Source organism: Python bivittatus, unplaced genomic scaffold, assembly GCF_059951505.1.
Source record: "Python bivittatus isolate LINGU-HERP-01145 unplaced genomic scaffold, Pbiv_v1 ctg000340_np1212, whole genome shotgun sequence".
In the NCBI taxonomy this organism is placed as follows: domain Eukaryota; kingdom Metazoa; phylum Chordata; class Lepidosauria; order Squamata; family Pythonidae; genus Python; species Python bivittatus.
Genome location: NW_028277056.1, coordinates 23733163 through 23749009, shown reverse-complemented (window position 1 = coordinate 23749009; position 15847 = coordinate 23733163). Strand labels below are relative to the sequence as shown.

At 35.9% G+C, this 15847-nt stretch overlaps 1 protein-coding gene across 1 annotated transcript in view; it reads right to left on the bottom strand.

The window, feature by feature from the left end:
- Positions 1 to 15847, bottom strand: part of BRCA2 (BRCA2 DNA repair associated) — a 48923-nt gene that overhangs the window by 1039 nt on the left and 32037 nt on the right. Inside the window, exons 17-26 of the mRNA XM_088140713.1 lie at positions 12593 to 12763; positions 12084 to 12441; positions 9507 to 9662; positions 9233 to 9377; positions 7559 to 7677; positions 4084 to 4285; positions 3574 to 3740; positions 3350 to 3488; positions 1512 to 1768; positions 359 to 487 (exon numbers count right to left, since the gene is read on the bottom strand). Of these exons, the coding sequence (XP_087996839.1) occupies positions 359 to 487; positions 1512 to 1768; positions 3350 to 3488; positions 3574 to 3740; positions 4084 to 4285; positions 7559 to 7677; positions 9233 to 9377; positions 9507 to 9662; positions 12084 to 12441; positions 12593 to 12763 (1843 nt within the window). The remainder of the gene's footprint in view (positions 1 to 358; positions 488 to 1511; positions 1769 to 3349; positions 3489 to 3573; positions 3741 to 4083; positions 4286 to 7558; positions 7678 to 9232; positions 9378 to 9506; positions 9663 to 12083; positions 12442 to 12592; positions 12764 to 15847) is intronic.

The following is a 15847-nucleotide window of genomic DNA, read 5'->3' as shown; positions in this document are numbered from 1 at the left end:
CTTAAAAAGACAACAAAAAATCTAATTGGATTATTTCAGTTACTTTTACACAGTAAAAACATCTGAACTAAATAATGCCCTACTTTTTAGGTTTGTATGTTTTTAAAATAAGTTCCTTCTTATTTTAATCTTAGGAAATGTCACTACCAGGTATGTAAACAGTTTATAAGACAGCCTTCTCCAGTCTCTGTGCCTTGCAGATGTGTGTCTAAACTAGAATTTGCAGCAGTGACTATATATAGGTTAGGAAATATTGCCTTAAAACATTTTAATTGAAATTCTTGATAGGAAGTCCAATGAACATAGAATAATTTATTTTTGAACAGCATGTATAAAATTGTTCTTTTAATAAACTTACCGCTTGCTTATTTCCTGAAAAAGGATCCAAGCTACCACATTCTCTGGACAAATTAAGTAATTGTAAGCGATCTGATTTTAGCAAATGCATGACTTTGCATTGGGCATCTTTGCTAAAGCAGCTATCATTCTACAAAACAAAAACAATATTTTTGTATTATTATAATAACTACATCCTGGTAAAAGATGGACAATAACATAGTAAAATTGTTATTTAATTCTTTATGGCCATCCACCTGACATACAACTCCAGGGAGTGAACAAAAACTTAAAAACAAAACAACACATAATTCAAGTATAGTATATTTTATGAATAAATGTTTTGAGAAATTATCTGAAGTATGCAACTAATATTTTATTTCTGAATGTCAGAGAAGTTGCCAGGAGAACATAATAATTATGTTATTCACTGATTTTTTATAATGAAATAAGTACAGGTAATTCTCGCTTAAGGATGGCAATTGGGACTGGAATTTCTGTCACTAAGCAACACGGTGGTAAAGCACATCATGTGATTGCACTGCTTAGTGACAGACATTCTGGGACTTCCAGTTGCCATTGTTAAGCAAATCAGCATGGGTCTTTAAGAGAGGACCTCACGTGTTCGCCATTTGTGACCTCCTGCCAGCTTCCCCATTGACTTTGGTTGTGGGAAGCCAACAAAGATGGTCACAAATGGTGATCACATGACTGAGCGACACTGCGTCATCGTAATTGCAAGCTGGGCACAAAGCACCCAGATTGTGATCATGTGACCACAGGGACACTGCAACTGATGTAAGTACGAGGACCAGTCATAACTACCACTTGTTCAGCACTGTCATAAGAGTGAACAGTCGCCTGTGGTCATTAAATGGGGCCACCTGTAAGACTGCAACATTTGGATTCATTTCTGCAAAGATGTTTTGGGAATGTGTAAGGTTGTGAATATAGGACCTGGAGCAGTTTCTTAAAGCAACCATGCCTTTTCCTGGGATTTCTCATAAATACTGAACTAAACATCTCTCATAAATATTGAACAGTGTTGATGTGGACACTTGCTGAATCAAATGTGGAATGTCTTGTTTTAATCTGCATCACAAAAAAAGTAATGTGTGCATGTCATATATTCACTGACTGTACCTAATTGCTCTATTAGAAATAACTAACTTTACCTCAACAGTATTTTTAAGTTCTTTAAATATTTCTTGGAGATGGTTTTCCTTTGGGTTTGAGGAGAATGCAGAAAGTTCTCCAGCAAATAGGGTGGGAATGTCTGATTTGAATTCAGGTCGCCACTGAAGATTGGTTGCAGCGATCAATGCAGAAGGGATGATTATATCTTCAATAGCAAGCTGCTTGAGATCTGTACAGATCTGGACTGCTATTATATTATGATGTTTATCTGACAGGTATACCAATGTAGAAAAACCTATGTAAAAAATGAAACATACAACAACTTGTTGAATTTAATATTTAAACCTTCCATTTTGGCCATGTTTGAAATTCAAAATAAAAAAATTCCTCCACTCCCAACTACAGCTAATAGAAAATTATAATGTATTTGCAGCAGGAATGCAAGAAAAAAAGGGTAACCAATAAGGTCTGTGATGCCAACTCTTTCCTTTCCCCTACACTGCATCCTGTCATCACTACCCAGTTTCCCAGCCAACCTGCCCTTTTACTCATCTGTTCACCAAGGCTCACCTTATTTGTTCAGGAATGGACAAAAGAAGCAAATTGCTTCTGCGTGTTCCCCCAAAAATCCACCAAATTAGTATCTTTATTTCTAGATGTACCTACAGAACTGAAAAAAGCTCAATACCACAACTCCACTAATGAAAAGCTAATACAATTTAAGCAGAAACAATTATGAAAAGCAATAAAATAACAAACACCAGAAATTTAAAAAGTAACCCCACTCTTTTTTTATGCGTAACCCTACTGTGACTTGAGTTTTCAGAAATTATGCAACCCAATTTAAAGGAAGTAAACTCAGGTAAATGGAACATTACAAATTTGTCAGATGGAGTTGTACGTACTAAAAAAGGAGAAGGAAAAATATTAAAGATCAACCCTCTCCTGATACACCATTAAAATGGTTTGATTTGTAGATGGAAATGCTTGGTTTATATGGTGCACCTAAGATTCCTGTTTTTAACTAGATCTAGACAGTTTTAATATACAATAAATATATTTTGTAATTCATTTAAAACTTTAAATGAAACTTTAAAGTTATATTTCACTATATATTATGTAAACAAACCTAGAAAAAATGTATCTTATTTTACCCAGATATATAGGTGATGGGGTGGGGTGCAAATGACAAAACATGTATCAGAAGGCAAGTATGAAAGCATGGAGTTTGCACTGCAACATATGCTTCAATATTTTGCCATCACAGTTTGTACTGAATGCTTATGTTTAGATGGCAGTACTTCTATGAGTAGGTAAAATTACTGGAATAAAAATGAAAATAATATCAACAACTTAGTTCCCATATTAAAATATTTAATCATTAAATTTGTTAAGTTCTGCAACTCTCAATTCTCAAATATGCTTTTTCAGGAAACTACACACATGCACACACAATCAAATCTGTTTTTCCCCCTAAAAGTATAACTGAAATAGGCAAGTAAATAAAAAAGAGTATCTAAATGAGGTTACCAGTACAGTATATAGACTGGTGCATTTCATGATTCCTATAAAATTCCACAATAATAAATATAATCTAGGAGCTATTCAATCACACGTGAAACTTCAAAGGAGTGTCACAACTCTAAATTTCAGTTTGGGAAAAAAATATGACTTTAGCAGTTTATATTAAATTTAGATTTAATTGCAAACCAAAAGCAGATATTTAACTAAAGTACGGAGTTTATTTTAATAAAGTTTCATTTTTAATTTTAAAAGCATATTTAATTTTTATCCACCTGAATAAAAATACCGATTTGGAACTTATATATAACTATTTTTACATAAGTAATAAATGTGATTACAATATATAATGTACCTGTTCTTTTTGTGAAATAAACTATATATCCCACCAAATCCACTTCAGAACAAGCTGGTCGGAAGGAGGGCTCCAGTAGCTTACCATATACCAGACATTCCCTTGGTCTGTAAGCTTGTAATAGACTCTCTTGAGAAACCTAATGGTGTTATGGATAATAACATTAGGACAGTTACTTGAAACCATTTTAAGTCTAAAGATCACATTTATGTCACAACACCTACTGGCAGTTGTAGATACTGTGTTTTCTTGGTAGCTGTTAACTGTATACTGGCAGTCTCCAACTTGCCTTTGGAGTGAGATGCAGATAACTGTAAAATTCTATATCGTCCTCCTTCTTTTAAGAGGCTACAAACATGTGAGGATGGACGCCAGATGTTCAGTATAACTTCTAAGATTAGAATTAAAAATACAGATTACATTTTGACAATATGGAGCATCTTTAAAAAGAATATACTCTTGCTGGTCATTGACCATATTTTATTATTAATAATTATTAATAAAGAAAAATATATAATATGCATTCATATCTGTGCTATAGAAGAACTTAAGAGTTAAATTTGCTTTAGAAATATTACTATTTGCATAGTAATGCAGTTAAACAAGACATCAGGGGGTGACATACAGTGAATTCAAATAAACAGGTTATATGAGTAAAGTATTGCTTCGATGCATTATTATTACATATATTTACTGCCAATATGCCATTCAGAATGGATTAGGATTGTATTTACCTTTTGTGCTTTCTTCTGTTCCATAATCTACAATTCGTAATTTGATTATGGAGGATACATCCCTTCTGCAGGAGCTGTTTTTCTCTTGCTCAGCAGATTCCACCGCCTTCCTGAATTCTGCTTCTATCTGTGCTTGCTTTTTATCATTGACCATCTGCCTGTGACTATTCAAGGATTTTAATTGCTCTTCACTGAAAAAGCCCTGCAACAAACAATGGTAATACTGGAACAACTACATATGTCTTAATGAAAATGAAACTTACAAAATAAGCTTCAATTTCATTATTCCATGGAATATTAAATGAATTGGCTACCATATGTAATTTTTTTCAGCTAAATCCTATACATGTCTATACAGATATAGGTTGAATCAGAGTTGGAAATAGCTATTCAGCCAGCAGTTTCAACTTCCTACTCAGTGAAGGAATCCAAATTAAAACATCCTTGAGAGATTGCTGGTGAGCCTTTGGTTGTGTGCAAACAGGAGCCCACCACTTCTCTGGGTAGTTGATTCCACTGTCAAACCACTCTTGCTATCAGGAAATTTTGCTTAACATTCAACCAAAACTCACCTTTCTGCAACTAGACCATTATTATGTGTCCCACACTTTTGGATGATCATGGCTTTCTTGTGTGACATATTTTCAAGGATGTGAGAAACATCATATCCCCCACATGTCATCTTTTTGCAGGGCCAACATGCACAGCTCATCAAGTCTTCATGTAGAACTTAATTTCCAGTCCTCTGAGCATTGACATTACCCTTCACTGCCAGTTTCTCTAAATCCTTATCAAAAGACTCATGGCAAAACTGGACAAGGTACTTAAAGATGGGTCTGAAATTTACTGGAGACATATGGAGCAGGGAGGCAACAAAATTGGTTAACTTTTACCCCTAGTTGCTCTTTTACCTTTTCCAAGTCCTCCCCACTGCAAAAAGCTTATTTTCCTGCTGTTAAAAAAGAAACTGCCTAGAGAGCAAGTAAATTACTTGTGCCTAGGAGAACACAAGTGTTTTACTTTGGATTTATTAACTCTGTACCCTCTTCCATTAGGACCCATGGCACGATCATTATTACTTTCAATGTCATTATGCATGTAAGGCAACACCAAAGTGTGCAATAAATACTTCCTATTCTCATAATTAAAAGAATTAGTTTTTCCAATAGCCCTCTTAATGTGGAAAAAGGACTGTTCTTAGACTTCCTATGTTGCTTTTACAGTTAACTCGCCTTTCTATTTTTTTTTACTGTCCTATTGTTAACCAATTCAGGTTAACCTTCTGTGTTTAAAAGCCTAATCAAAGAATAAAGTGATCATGCTTTAAATTTTTGTTGTTAAGACAGGTTTATTTTATAATCCTTGTACAGGAATTTTGAACTTTTTTTGGTAGAAAATGTCATACATAATCTGATTTAAAAGCACAGCACATTTTTAACTCTACTTGGTCTGCCAGCCCTATGCTCTTGAAGTAAGACTGATTTACACAAATGGTATGACTTGCACAAACTATTGCTGCTACTGTAGCATTTATTTATTAAACTAGTTATATTACCAGCTATTGAAGTCTCTTGCTGGCTTACTGTGAAGCTGTACAAACAGAATGAAAGTCAAAGATATTAAAATCAAAATCATCAAAATGTAGCAGCCTGTTTAAAAAGCCATAGTTTGGGGGCATTTTAAACATCTGACAGATAAATCACCTCAACTCAGTGAGTAGTATATTCCAAAACCCGGAGTAGTTATAGGGAAAATCAAGCCCAAGTCACTGTGAGATGTGGCCCAAAACCTACAAGGTTCGATAATACCAATATTTGGTACTGAATTTAATCAAGACTGACATTATATCCAGTCATGGCTACAAGAACACAGGCTTGAATTTGTCAGGGGCATTAGATTAGTACAATCAAGCTCATACATCATTGTGGTAAGCAACACAATGATTCCTGCCTTTTCTTTTTTCTCTTTTGGTGTTAAAATGCAAAGCACTATTGATCCAAACGCTAGATCCACAAATTATATTTTATAGATAAAAATGTAATATCTGCATTTCAATTGCAAAGAATTTGTGAAGTGGACAACATTTTTTACATAGAAGGCTTTGTTGATGCATTCATGCAATATTCTTCTACCATTCTCATATATACATCATCCTATATGCCTGCAAAAGCCATCATTCACAAGGACATATACACTGGGTTCATATATCATGCTAAGCTTTATTTTAACTGCTACTGAACAATCTACAATACTTGGGTTCACATGTTGCAGTCAACCATAAATCATGGCTTATAAACTATAACGTTAGGGTGCATAGAACACAAATCATTAATAGCAAAAATGTAGAAGGAAAATGACTATGTAATAATGGAGTTCTTGATTTAAAGGAAAGTGATCTGTTTTGGACTTGGACTTTAAAAACATATTAATAAACTTAGAACAATGGTAAAGTAGGATCTCTTGGGAGGAGATCTAGATGGGTGGGAGTTCCTAAAGAAGGGGATATTGAAAGCACAATTGCAAACCATTCCAATGAGGCAAAAATGGACAGCAGCAAAAGAAACCAGTGATATCTTAAAATAAAGGACACATACAGGAAGTGAAAATAGGGGCATGTAAGTCACAAAGGAAGAGTAGAGTACAGACAAATAACTCCAATCTATATAATTAATATTAGGAAACTGAAACCTCAGAATGATCTAAGGTTAGCAAAGGATGGTAAGAACAACAAAAAGGGCTTCTTTAAATATATTGAAGAGAAAAGGAAATGAGAATAATTAGAGCATGAACTGCTCAATGAAGAAACACTAACAATTCCTATTTTGGTTCAATCTTTTCCAAAAATATGCTTATTCCTCCAGGAAATTGTGACATTGTGATGAAGAGACGAGAGAGAAACTTGAGATTGACAGAAACATGGCTGGGGAACACTTCTTTACTTTGCAGTAGTGAATCTTCAAAACCAGCTAATTGCATCCTAGGGTACTAAAGGAACTAGCTAATGGTCTTGCTAAATTACTATGGGTTACTTTTAAGAAATCCCAAAGTGCCAGATGTGGAGGAGAGAAATTGGAAAAAGGAGTATCTGGGATGCTTTAGTGTGGATTCCTGCACTGAGCAGGAGGTCGAACTTAAATGGCTACTTCAAACTACGAATCTAAGCCAAAAAAACACCCCACCATTATTTTGGTGTAGCAAATGAACTCAGTTATACACTTGTCCTCATTCAATTTCCCAATCTTTGTGAGAATGGTTGGGAGTGCAGTTCCTTTAAAATATTAAGTGAAATTTCTCTCATAGGATTTTCCTCATCTCTTTTTTTAGCCATTCTGTCTTCCTGCTTCCCTCTAACTCTGCCTCCTTTGCTTTACCCCTTTTACTTATTTTCGTTTTGGAGGAGAGTCCTCTGGATTCAGAAACCAGAAGTTTATAGAATGACTAAATATTTCTAGCACTGTCAAAAAAAAAAACTTACCTCCATATGAGATGGATCAGCAGAATTAATAATTGCTTCATAAAGCTCTGCACCATCTTGTAGACCACGTATCTGTTGCCTTGTTAATGTATGAGATCGCAATACTCTTTTGTCTTTATCTGTTTTTAAAAATTAACATATCTCAAATAACTACCACTGTGAATACCCAGTTAAGTGTAATCGAATTGAACAACTGAGCTTAAGCTGAATAGTAAGCTTTTGAAAGGAAATTGTAACAAATCATGATATGTTACAAAGGAGGTGCCAGCAATTAATTTAAAATTAAATTCAGAATAGCATTTTAGTTGTTTCTGAAAACAATAAAAAGGTAGCATACTTATGTTTATATCCTATCATTTTGAAAGACACCCAGAGAAGAACAAAATAGGATCACCTTATTTTTAAAAATACTATTTAAATATTAAGAATTGGGAGCAGGAGCTCCAATTCTGAATATAGTAGCAGTATTGGGAACATTCTCTCCACTGTCTTTTGGATCTAAATCATCCTAGCCTTCCATTAGGCATCAGTAACCATCCTCTGCAACTCTTGATATCAATTCAGTCAAAACAAGAAGCTATTTTCTTTGGCAGGATGGCCACTGCTCAGACAAGGAAGAAGTCAGACACCCCAGCCCAAACTCCAGTGTTCATTCCATTTCTGGCTCACCCTTGCTCCCTGAAAAAACAGAAACTCTGATCCCCTCATTTGTATCCTACAAGCCTGTGTTATGTAGTACTTCAATTCACACTAATCAGAATGCTGATGAACACATTTCTGCATCAAAATCAATTTAAACAGTGACACACAGTTTTCAATCTAATTTCAAATAACACCATTATGGTGGCAAATTACTGTGCTCTCAAACTATAGCACAGCATTAAACCCTATCTATGGAAGCTGGGTTAGAACGCAGTGCATATTGCAGGAACTAAGATGTTGTGCTTTAGTAGGCTTGTCTCCTTATTAAATAGAAAATAAATGAACCCTTCTGATACTGCCTCATATTTTATCATAGATAAGGCAATCAGCAGGTTGTTTATTGAGCGTAGGGGATGATTCTTATTTAAATAGTCATGTATATAGTGTGTGATCTGCCAGTGTTTCTAAACATTATTTAATGCAATGAATTGTAAGTCTGGTTTATAATTACGACAGAATACATTATTTTAGAGTAAGAAATACCCAGAGGGAACCATCTCTAAAGGAGAAATTGTAATAGTCATTCTGTTTATATAACTGCAAGAGTTACTTTCTTGAAACCTGATACTTCCTTAGCTGTTAGTGCCATTTAAACATTAATATATGAGTTGAGTAAACATTACTGTACTACTTTATAATATTCAGGCATATACTAAGGATGAATACAAAGTAATTGTTCTAGACAAGTACATTCCAAGGTATTTCTATACTTAAGCAAACATACAAATCTTTCAAAGCTTAAAAACTTCAGAGTAACTCAATTCTGTTTATAGGGCTGGAATCAAGTATAATTGGGAAGAAAAATAGCTATAAATTCAGTTATTTAAACAGCTGTGTTGCACACAAAGGTTAAATAGGGAACAGATAGGTTCTACAGTAGCTTTCATATTTCTCTACAAACAGGCATTTTTTCTTTTATTACATGCAAAATAATATTCTAAAAACAATTAAAAGTATAGAGTTATATTTTACCATCATTCTTTTCAAATTTAGCTTGTATTTTTGCCAGCAATGCTTCTAAGGTTTTCTGTCGATTTTCAGCAAATTTTGCAGCTTCTCTTTCTTCTGCTCGATTGTTACGAAACACACAGGACCCTGCTGATATTTTTTCCATCCACTGAAATAAATATTGGCTGAAAACTAGGTCACTGTTTCAGTTAAGATTTGCTTCTCAAATCTTAATAATTAATTATATATAGGGGGGGGGGAGGGAGAAAAGGCTATTTAATATACTAAATTACTCTACCTGTATAGGGTAAATCTTCTGAACAATGACATCAATGCAACCAACAGTCCCACCATCACTAAACAATGAGGATAAAGGCAAGGAGAATGGCCGAGGATCCCGATAATATCCTAATTTGGCATACCATCGAGCACGTCGAGTACTGTTAGCTGTAATCTAAAATAAAACAAATATATATTTCATATGCAGCTGGTGTAAAGTAGCCCAGTAACCATCTAGATTTTTACAAGTATAGTACAAGATCTACCACCTAAGTATAGAGCAAAAGTTAGACAAAGTGTACAAGTGAATAAATTAGATCTGTCAACTCTAAGTGCAATAAGGGTAATCTATAACACTCATTTTCAAATTGTGTATGTTTTACTGAAGATACTGGTTTTGGTCTCAGGGCGGTGGCTATGTGATCTGGAGAGGGGATGTTGCCATCTGTCCCTTGTCATGGACAGAGTCCTACTGGGTGACCCTGGAGTTGACTCCCTTCTTTTCAGGGAACTGAGCCTTATTGGTTTTGGACGAGCTTGGGATTTTCCCTGGGGTTCTGATACACAATTTAACCAAGGCCCCTGGTTGGTTAAGCCCTCCAGGGAGGGTGCATGTAGGTGGATCCAAGTGGTGGTAAAATGCTTCTTTGAGAGAAGAGGTGGTTCTGCAAGTTCTGAAAAATGGTAGTGCACCCCCTATTCAAAAGATCATCCTTGGGTCCAGCCAATCTGGACAACTTTCATCCAGTCTCCAACTTTCAGGGAAGGTTGATGAGGTAGTGGTCAGCCTCCAGCTTTAGAGGACCCTGGAGGAAGCAGATTATCTGAACTCTTTTCAGTTGAGAGTCTTTTAGACCAGGATAAAGTACAGAGGTGACTTTTGTTGCACTTGTTGGTGACCAATGACAAACTCAGGATGGGGTAGTGCATTCATCCTGGCTCTCCTTGATGTCTCAGGAGTCTTCAATACCATCACCCATGATATTCTTCTGGACCAGCTTAGGAGGCTGGAAGTGTGGGACCAGTTCTATTCTCCTAGGGGAAAGGAGAATAGTTGAGCCCTAGGCCTCTTTTGCAGAGTGCCTCAGGACTCTACCCATTCCCTCCTCCTTTTTAATATCTACATGAAGCTGCTGTGTGAGATCATCTGTCAGTATGGATGAATGTCAGCCTTACTAGGTAGACTAGACAGGACACATGACCAGATGAGCTAGTCCTACTTTATTATAAAGCTACATTAACAGGATCTTGCAAGTCTGAAAGTACAGTTCTCCCCCCCATCTCCTTTACAGCCCGAGAAACTTGGGAGGGTCTCTTCTGAGCCTCTTGCCCTGCCCACTATTCAGCTGCAGGCTATGCTGTCTCTTATTTGACTGTTCCCTAGGCAGCATCTCTTGGCCCAGTTTCCCAAGATTTTTCACACATACCATTACAGTGAAGTATCATCAATATGCTGATGACACCCAATTTACATCTCTGCCCCCAGCTGCCCAAACAAAGCTGTCAGGGTTCTGTCTCAGTGTCTGGAGGCTGTGAGGGTCTGGATAGGGAAGAACAGGTTGCAACTCAGCCTGCCAAGACCCAATGGCTATGGGTTCTTGGTCTCTTGGATCTGAGAACTGGAGTGTTTCCATGTTTGGTTCTGGTGCTGCCCATTCAGACTAGCCTCACAGCTCCTGCTCAAACAACGGTTCCTTGTGCACCAGCTTCACCCATTCCTGGGCCAGGAGGGTTTGCTTATGGTTATTGATGCCTTGGTCACTTCCCAACAGGATTATTGCAATGTGCTCTATGTGGAGCTGCCCTTGAAGACTGTCTGGAAGCTTTAGGTGGTCCAGAATGCAGCACCATGGGTTTTTATGGGGACAGCTTGTAATGTCCATGTGCCATAACTGGCACTGGCTCCTAATAAGTTTCCAGGTGCAATTCAAGGTATTGGTTATCACCTTTAAAGCCCTACATGGCATAGAACCTGGTTACTTTCTGGACCACCTTCTCCCAAGAATATCTGTCTGCTCCACATGCTCCCATAGGGAGGGCATGCACCAGTTTCCCTCTTTTAAATATGGCCATCTTATGGCACCTAGAAAGTGTGCCTTCTCAATGGCTGTCCCTGTTCTCTGGAATGATCTTGCCCTGATATACAACTGCCCGCAACTCTGCTTGCCTTTAGAAAAGCTGTTAACATCTGTTTTTTCCCTAGGCATTTGGATCTAGTTGAATGGAGTTCCCTTTTGGTTGTTCAGTTATCATATTTGGTTGACATTTTATATTTTGGGTTATTTTTTTTAACATTGTATGGTTCCCCCCCCCTTTTACTGTTTACTTTTATTCTACACAATTCACATGGTTTGAGTTGAGTGGCCCTATAAATCCATTAAATAAAATAAAAATAAATAAATAAAATGGTTATTTACAGATATTGCACTTTAAAAAGAGAGAAAGAGACCTGACCTGGAGATCTAAAACTCTGAAAGGCAAGTACAAAAAGGAGAGAAAACTATGCAGAATGATTATCATCACACATTCCTACAGCAATATATAAAAAACATCTTGAAATACAATCATATAGCTTGAGCACATTTTATAAATGTACCTTTAGCATCAAAGATTCTGGTGCTTCTAAAGGAGTGCTTGCATCCTGAGATCCCACAAGTTCTGCTCCATGCACAACAATCTTCTGGCCAACAGTCAGTTTCTGCCTATACAACAGCGACTGAAGAGGAGGATCCAAGACAGCCCTAATTCCATACCAACCATCTGTAACTTCAATGACTGCCACTTCTTTTTTGTTGTCCTCAGTGGTGCTTTTACTGTCAGCAATGTGAGGCATGTTTGTGCTAAATGATATAATTTTAGAGATGCACAGTATGATTGTTTTTCCAGCAACGTCATCTCTTTCTGTTATTCTTTTGATGGCTGATCGTTGACTTTTATCCACTTCTATATCATACCTTTTAAAAAATTGATTAAATACTTCAAACTGAATTTGGATGTTTCTGAGAAGCAATTTTTTGCTAAATAGTAGCACTTAACTTAAAGAACGGACTCATTTAAAAGTAGAGAGGTAATTGAGGCTAGATATAGATAAATCTTAATCTTTACCTGTATTTTAGCTGAAGTAGTACTCCTTCTGGTGTCAAACATTTACTGGCAAATACTTGTGGAAATGCTACCTCCATAGCTGCCAGTTTCCATACAATCCACTTATAATGGTTATACACCCAGGCTTTTGAAATTAGATTGGGATCTACACCAGGTGTGTCACACAAAGCCCTGCACAAAATTATCAGAAAATTTATCAAGCTATTAGAAGATAAAACTTGAGTTTCAACATAGAAAAGCCAATAATAAAGATCATAATTCAACTTTTTAAATGCTTGTTTTGAAGACAGTGATAAATTCAAACACAGCCTGGTTTCCTAATTGTATTAGACGCTAAGGAATATCCTGTGTATTCATGTGGAGTTTCTTTCTCTGTTACCTCCTGCATTAATACTTTCCATACTTAAGCTCCAAATCACTATAAGCAACTATGCATATTTATGTTTATAAAGGTCCATATTTAGTCAAAACACAATGAGGAATGACTTGAGAAAGAATTGGATATGATTAGATTAAGAGAGAAGAGGATGTGGAAAAAGCTGCTCCAAAAAGAAAGAGTTAGGATTAATGGATTTTATACTTGGGGGAGGGGGAGAGAGAGGGGGGGGTGGCTAGGGAAAAAGGATTCTGCATGTGAAAAAAGCATGCTCAAAGAAGTGTGCTTAATATTATATTCTCTTGTACACAAACCTGAAGCATATTTTGCATAAATTTCAATGAAAAAATAAGTTTTGTAAATTATTTTAGTAATAAAAGAGTGGCCTACAACAATAACTTGTAATTGGTTCTAGCAACATTAATGATCTATTCAAATTCATAAACAACAGGGAGCATTTATTTGGAGATTAAGGATATCTTTTTTCCAAGAAGAGATAATGAGTTCTAGTCCTCCCTTAGGCATGAAAGCCAACTGGGTGACTTTGGACCAGTCACTCCCTCTTAGCTCATTCCAACCCACCTCACAGAACTGTTGTGGGGAAAATAGGAGAAAGCATTATGCATCCAGGCTTAATTTCTACAAAATAAAGGCAGAATATAAATCTAATAATAAGTAAGCAAGCATAAGAACCTACTTTATACTGAGCCAAAGTATGGATGTTACAGTAGCTCAATAGCTTTATTGAATACACTATTCAACTGGTAGCTGCCAATTAGAGACCAAGCTGGATCAAGATTTTGCTTATGATATATAAGATCCTAAACAACTTGGGACCAGTGTTTTTAACTGATTATTTTCACCATTAGCAACCTGGTCAGTCACTGAGATAATGAGGAGAAGTGACTTCCGAGGAAGAAATGGCTGATTGAATACAGCTCCATTCTTTATGGAGCTGACGACCATGGCGGTTAAAGAAATTGGCCTAGGTCCAGCCTTTCAGAGTCATGTCCAGATAAAGAAGATCAACAGGATCACCCACAGGTACTCCTTACAGAGATTCCCTGAGAAAAGATTGCAATCTAGCAATCTCTAGTGGATGGAGTGCTCTGGGAGTCGAGGGAAACATCAAGCCCAAGTTGTGGTGTAGAGCCTTCAAATGGACACTAGATTTGCTCCTCTTTTAACTAACATCATAAACTGCCTATTTGTGATTTATTTGGCAATTAAGGGCCTCCTGAAAGACAAGTTGCTGTATACTGGGAGAATTTTCTACTATCCTGGGAGAAAGAAGACCAAAGTAAGTTTAAAGATCAAAAAGAAATATCTTAACATTTGGAAACAGTGAAAGGGAATTAAGAATGTTGATTGGGGAGAATTAAGAGGCTAGATGGATTTGAAACAGCTTTTTAAAGGATTGTTTTAAATGTTTAAGAAAATACAGTAAGTGAATTTGGATTTAATTGCAAGAAAATCTTCCCTGGGAAAGTTTGGCTTTTAGAAATAAAGATAAGACAGAGCCTTCAAGGTCAGACGGAACCGACACTAACAATATATCTCTTTTAACATAATGGAGGAGTATCCTTCTTCCAAAGAATAATTTTTAGCTGTTTGGAATCAGTGTGTCCAGAAATTATTTGTAAAACCGGGGCTAAAAGAGATGAAGATATGGAAAAAGATGCTGTGGATCTGAAGATGGAGTCAAAGTTGCTTGATTATGAGAATGATATGGAGAAAGAAGTTGTAATGGACTGGAAGAGTGACTTTGAGAACTATCCTATTTGGGACATAGTGAAGGGAAATACCAAATCTCTGAAACCTTTTCTGAAATTGGATAGGAAGAGAATGATAAGAGATTGTTATCTGGGGTTTTATTTGGAGAAGAGACTGAAGACTGAGCCTTTCAAAAAGGAGAGAAAGGAATTCAAAGTGGATTTATCAGATCAAGGTTAAATTGTCCATGTTTTGATCTTGGATTATTAATATTGAATTTTCTTTTTCTGACCAGGACTGTAAGATGATGATTTATACCTCTAACAGTGATTTATTTAGTTTAAAGCACATATTATTATTGGTCTTTTATATGTTTAAGGGGAGAGATCTTTTAGATTTCACTTCTCAGAAAAAACTTAGAAGCTAAAATGCAAAATTGACCTATCTGTTTAAGCTTAAAATATACTGGCACTCTTAATCCTTTTGCTAATTAGATTGATTGTTGAATATTTTTTATAATTCCATTATTATTTAGGGATGAGAAAGGGGATAAAGAGGGTTTTGGGTTTTTTAGTAATAATAGAGAAGGTGTTAAGTTACTGTTAATACATATACTTGTTTGGAGGGAGGGGGAAGTCATCTTTTACAATTCTTTCTTTCTCTTTTCTCTTTCTTTTTCTTTGTAGGTTTTTTTAGTTTTGTATTAGTTTTTATATATATAAACTTTAATAACAATATTTTAAAAAAAGATAATCAGGAGAGGTCCTGCTGTGTGTGATGAGAACCACAGAATGCCATCTTGCAGTCATTTCTGGACAGGCTTTTCTTGCAGGTGGTGATTACATTTTGAAATATTCTCTTTTTTAAGTTTGCGAGGTGCCTGCTGATACATCTTTCAGGTGCCTGATAAAGATCTTTCTCTTCAACCAGGATTTTCAATGTTAGATGAATGGCTGTTGTTCTGGATTTATTATTAAATGTAAACAGCGTCTTGATCTTATAGTTTTTCAGAGAGAACAGCAAAAAACATGGATTTTGAATTTTAAGCAAAACAGTTTCTGCACTGTTTTTGTATCTTGAAATACAGATCAGCATTAAAAACATTAGTAGTTCTAACATTTAATAATATATTGCATACTTCAAAGATAAGTATTTTGAACATCATA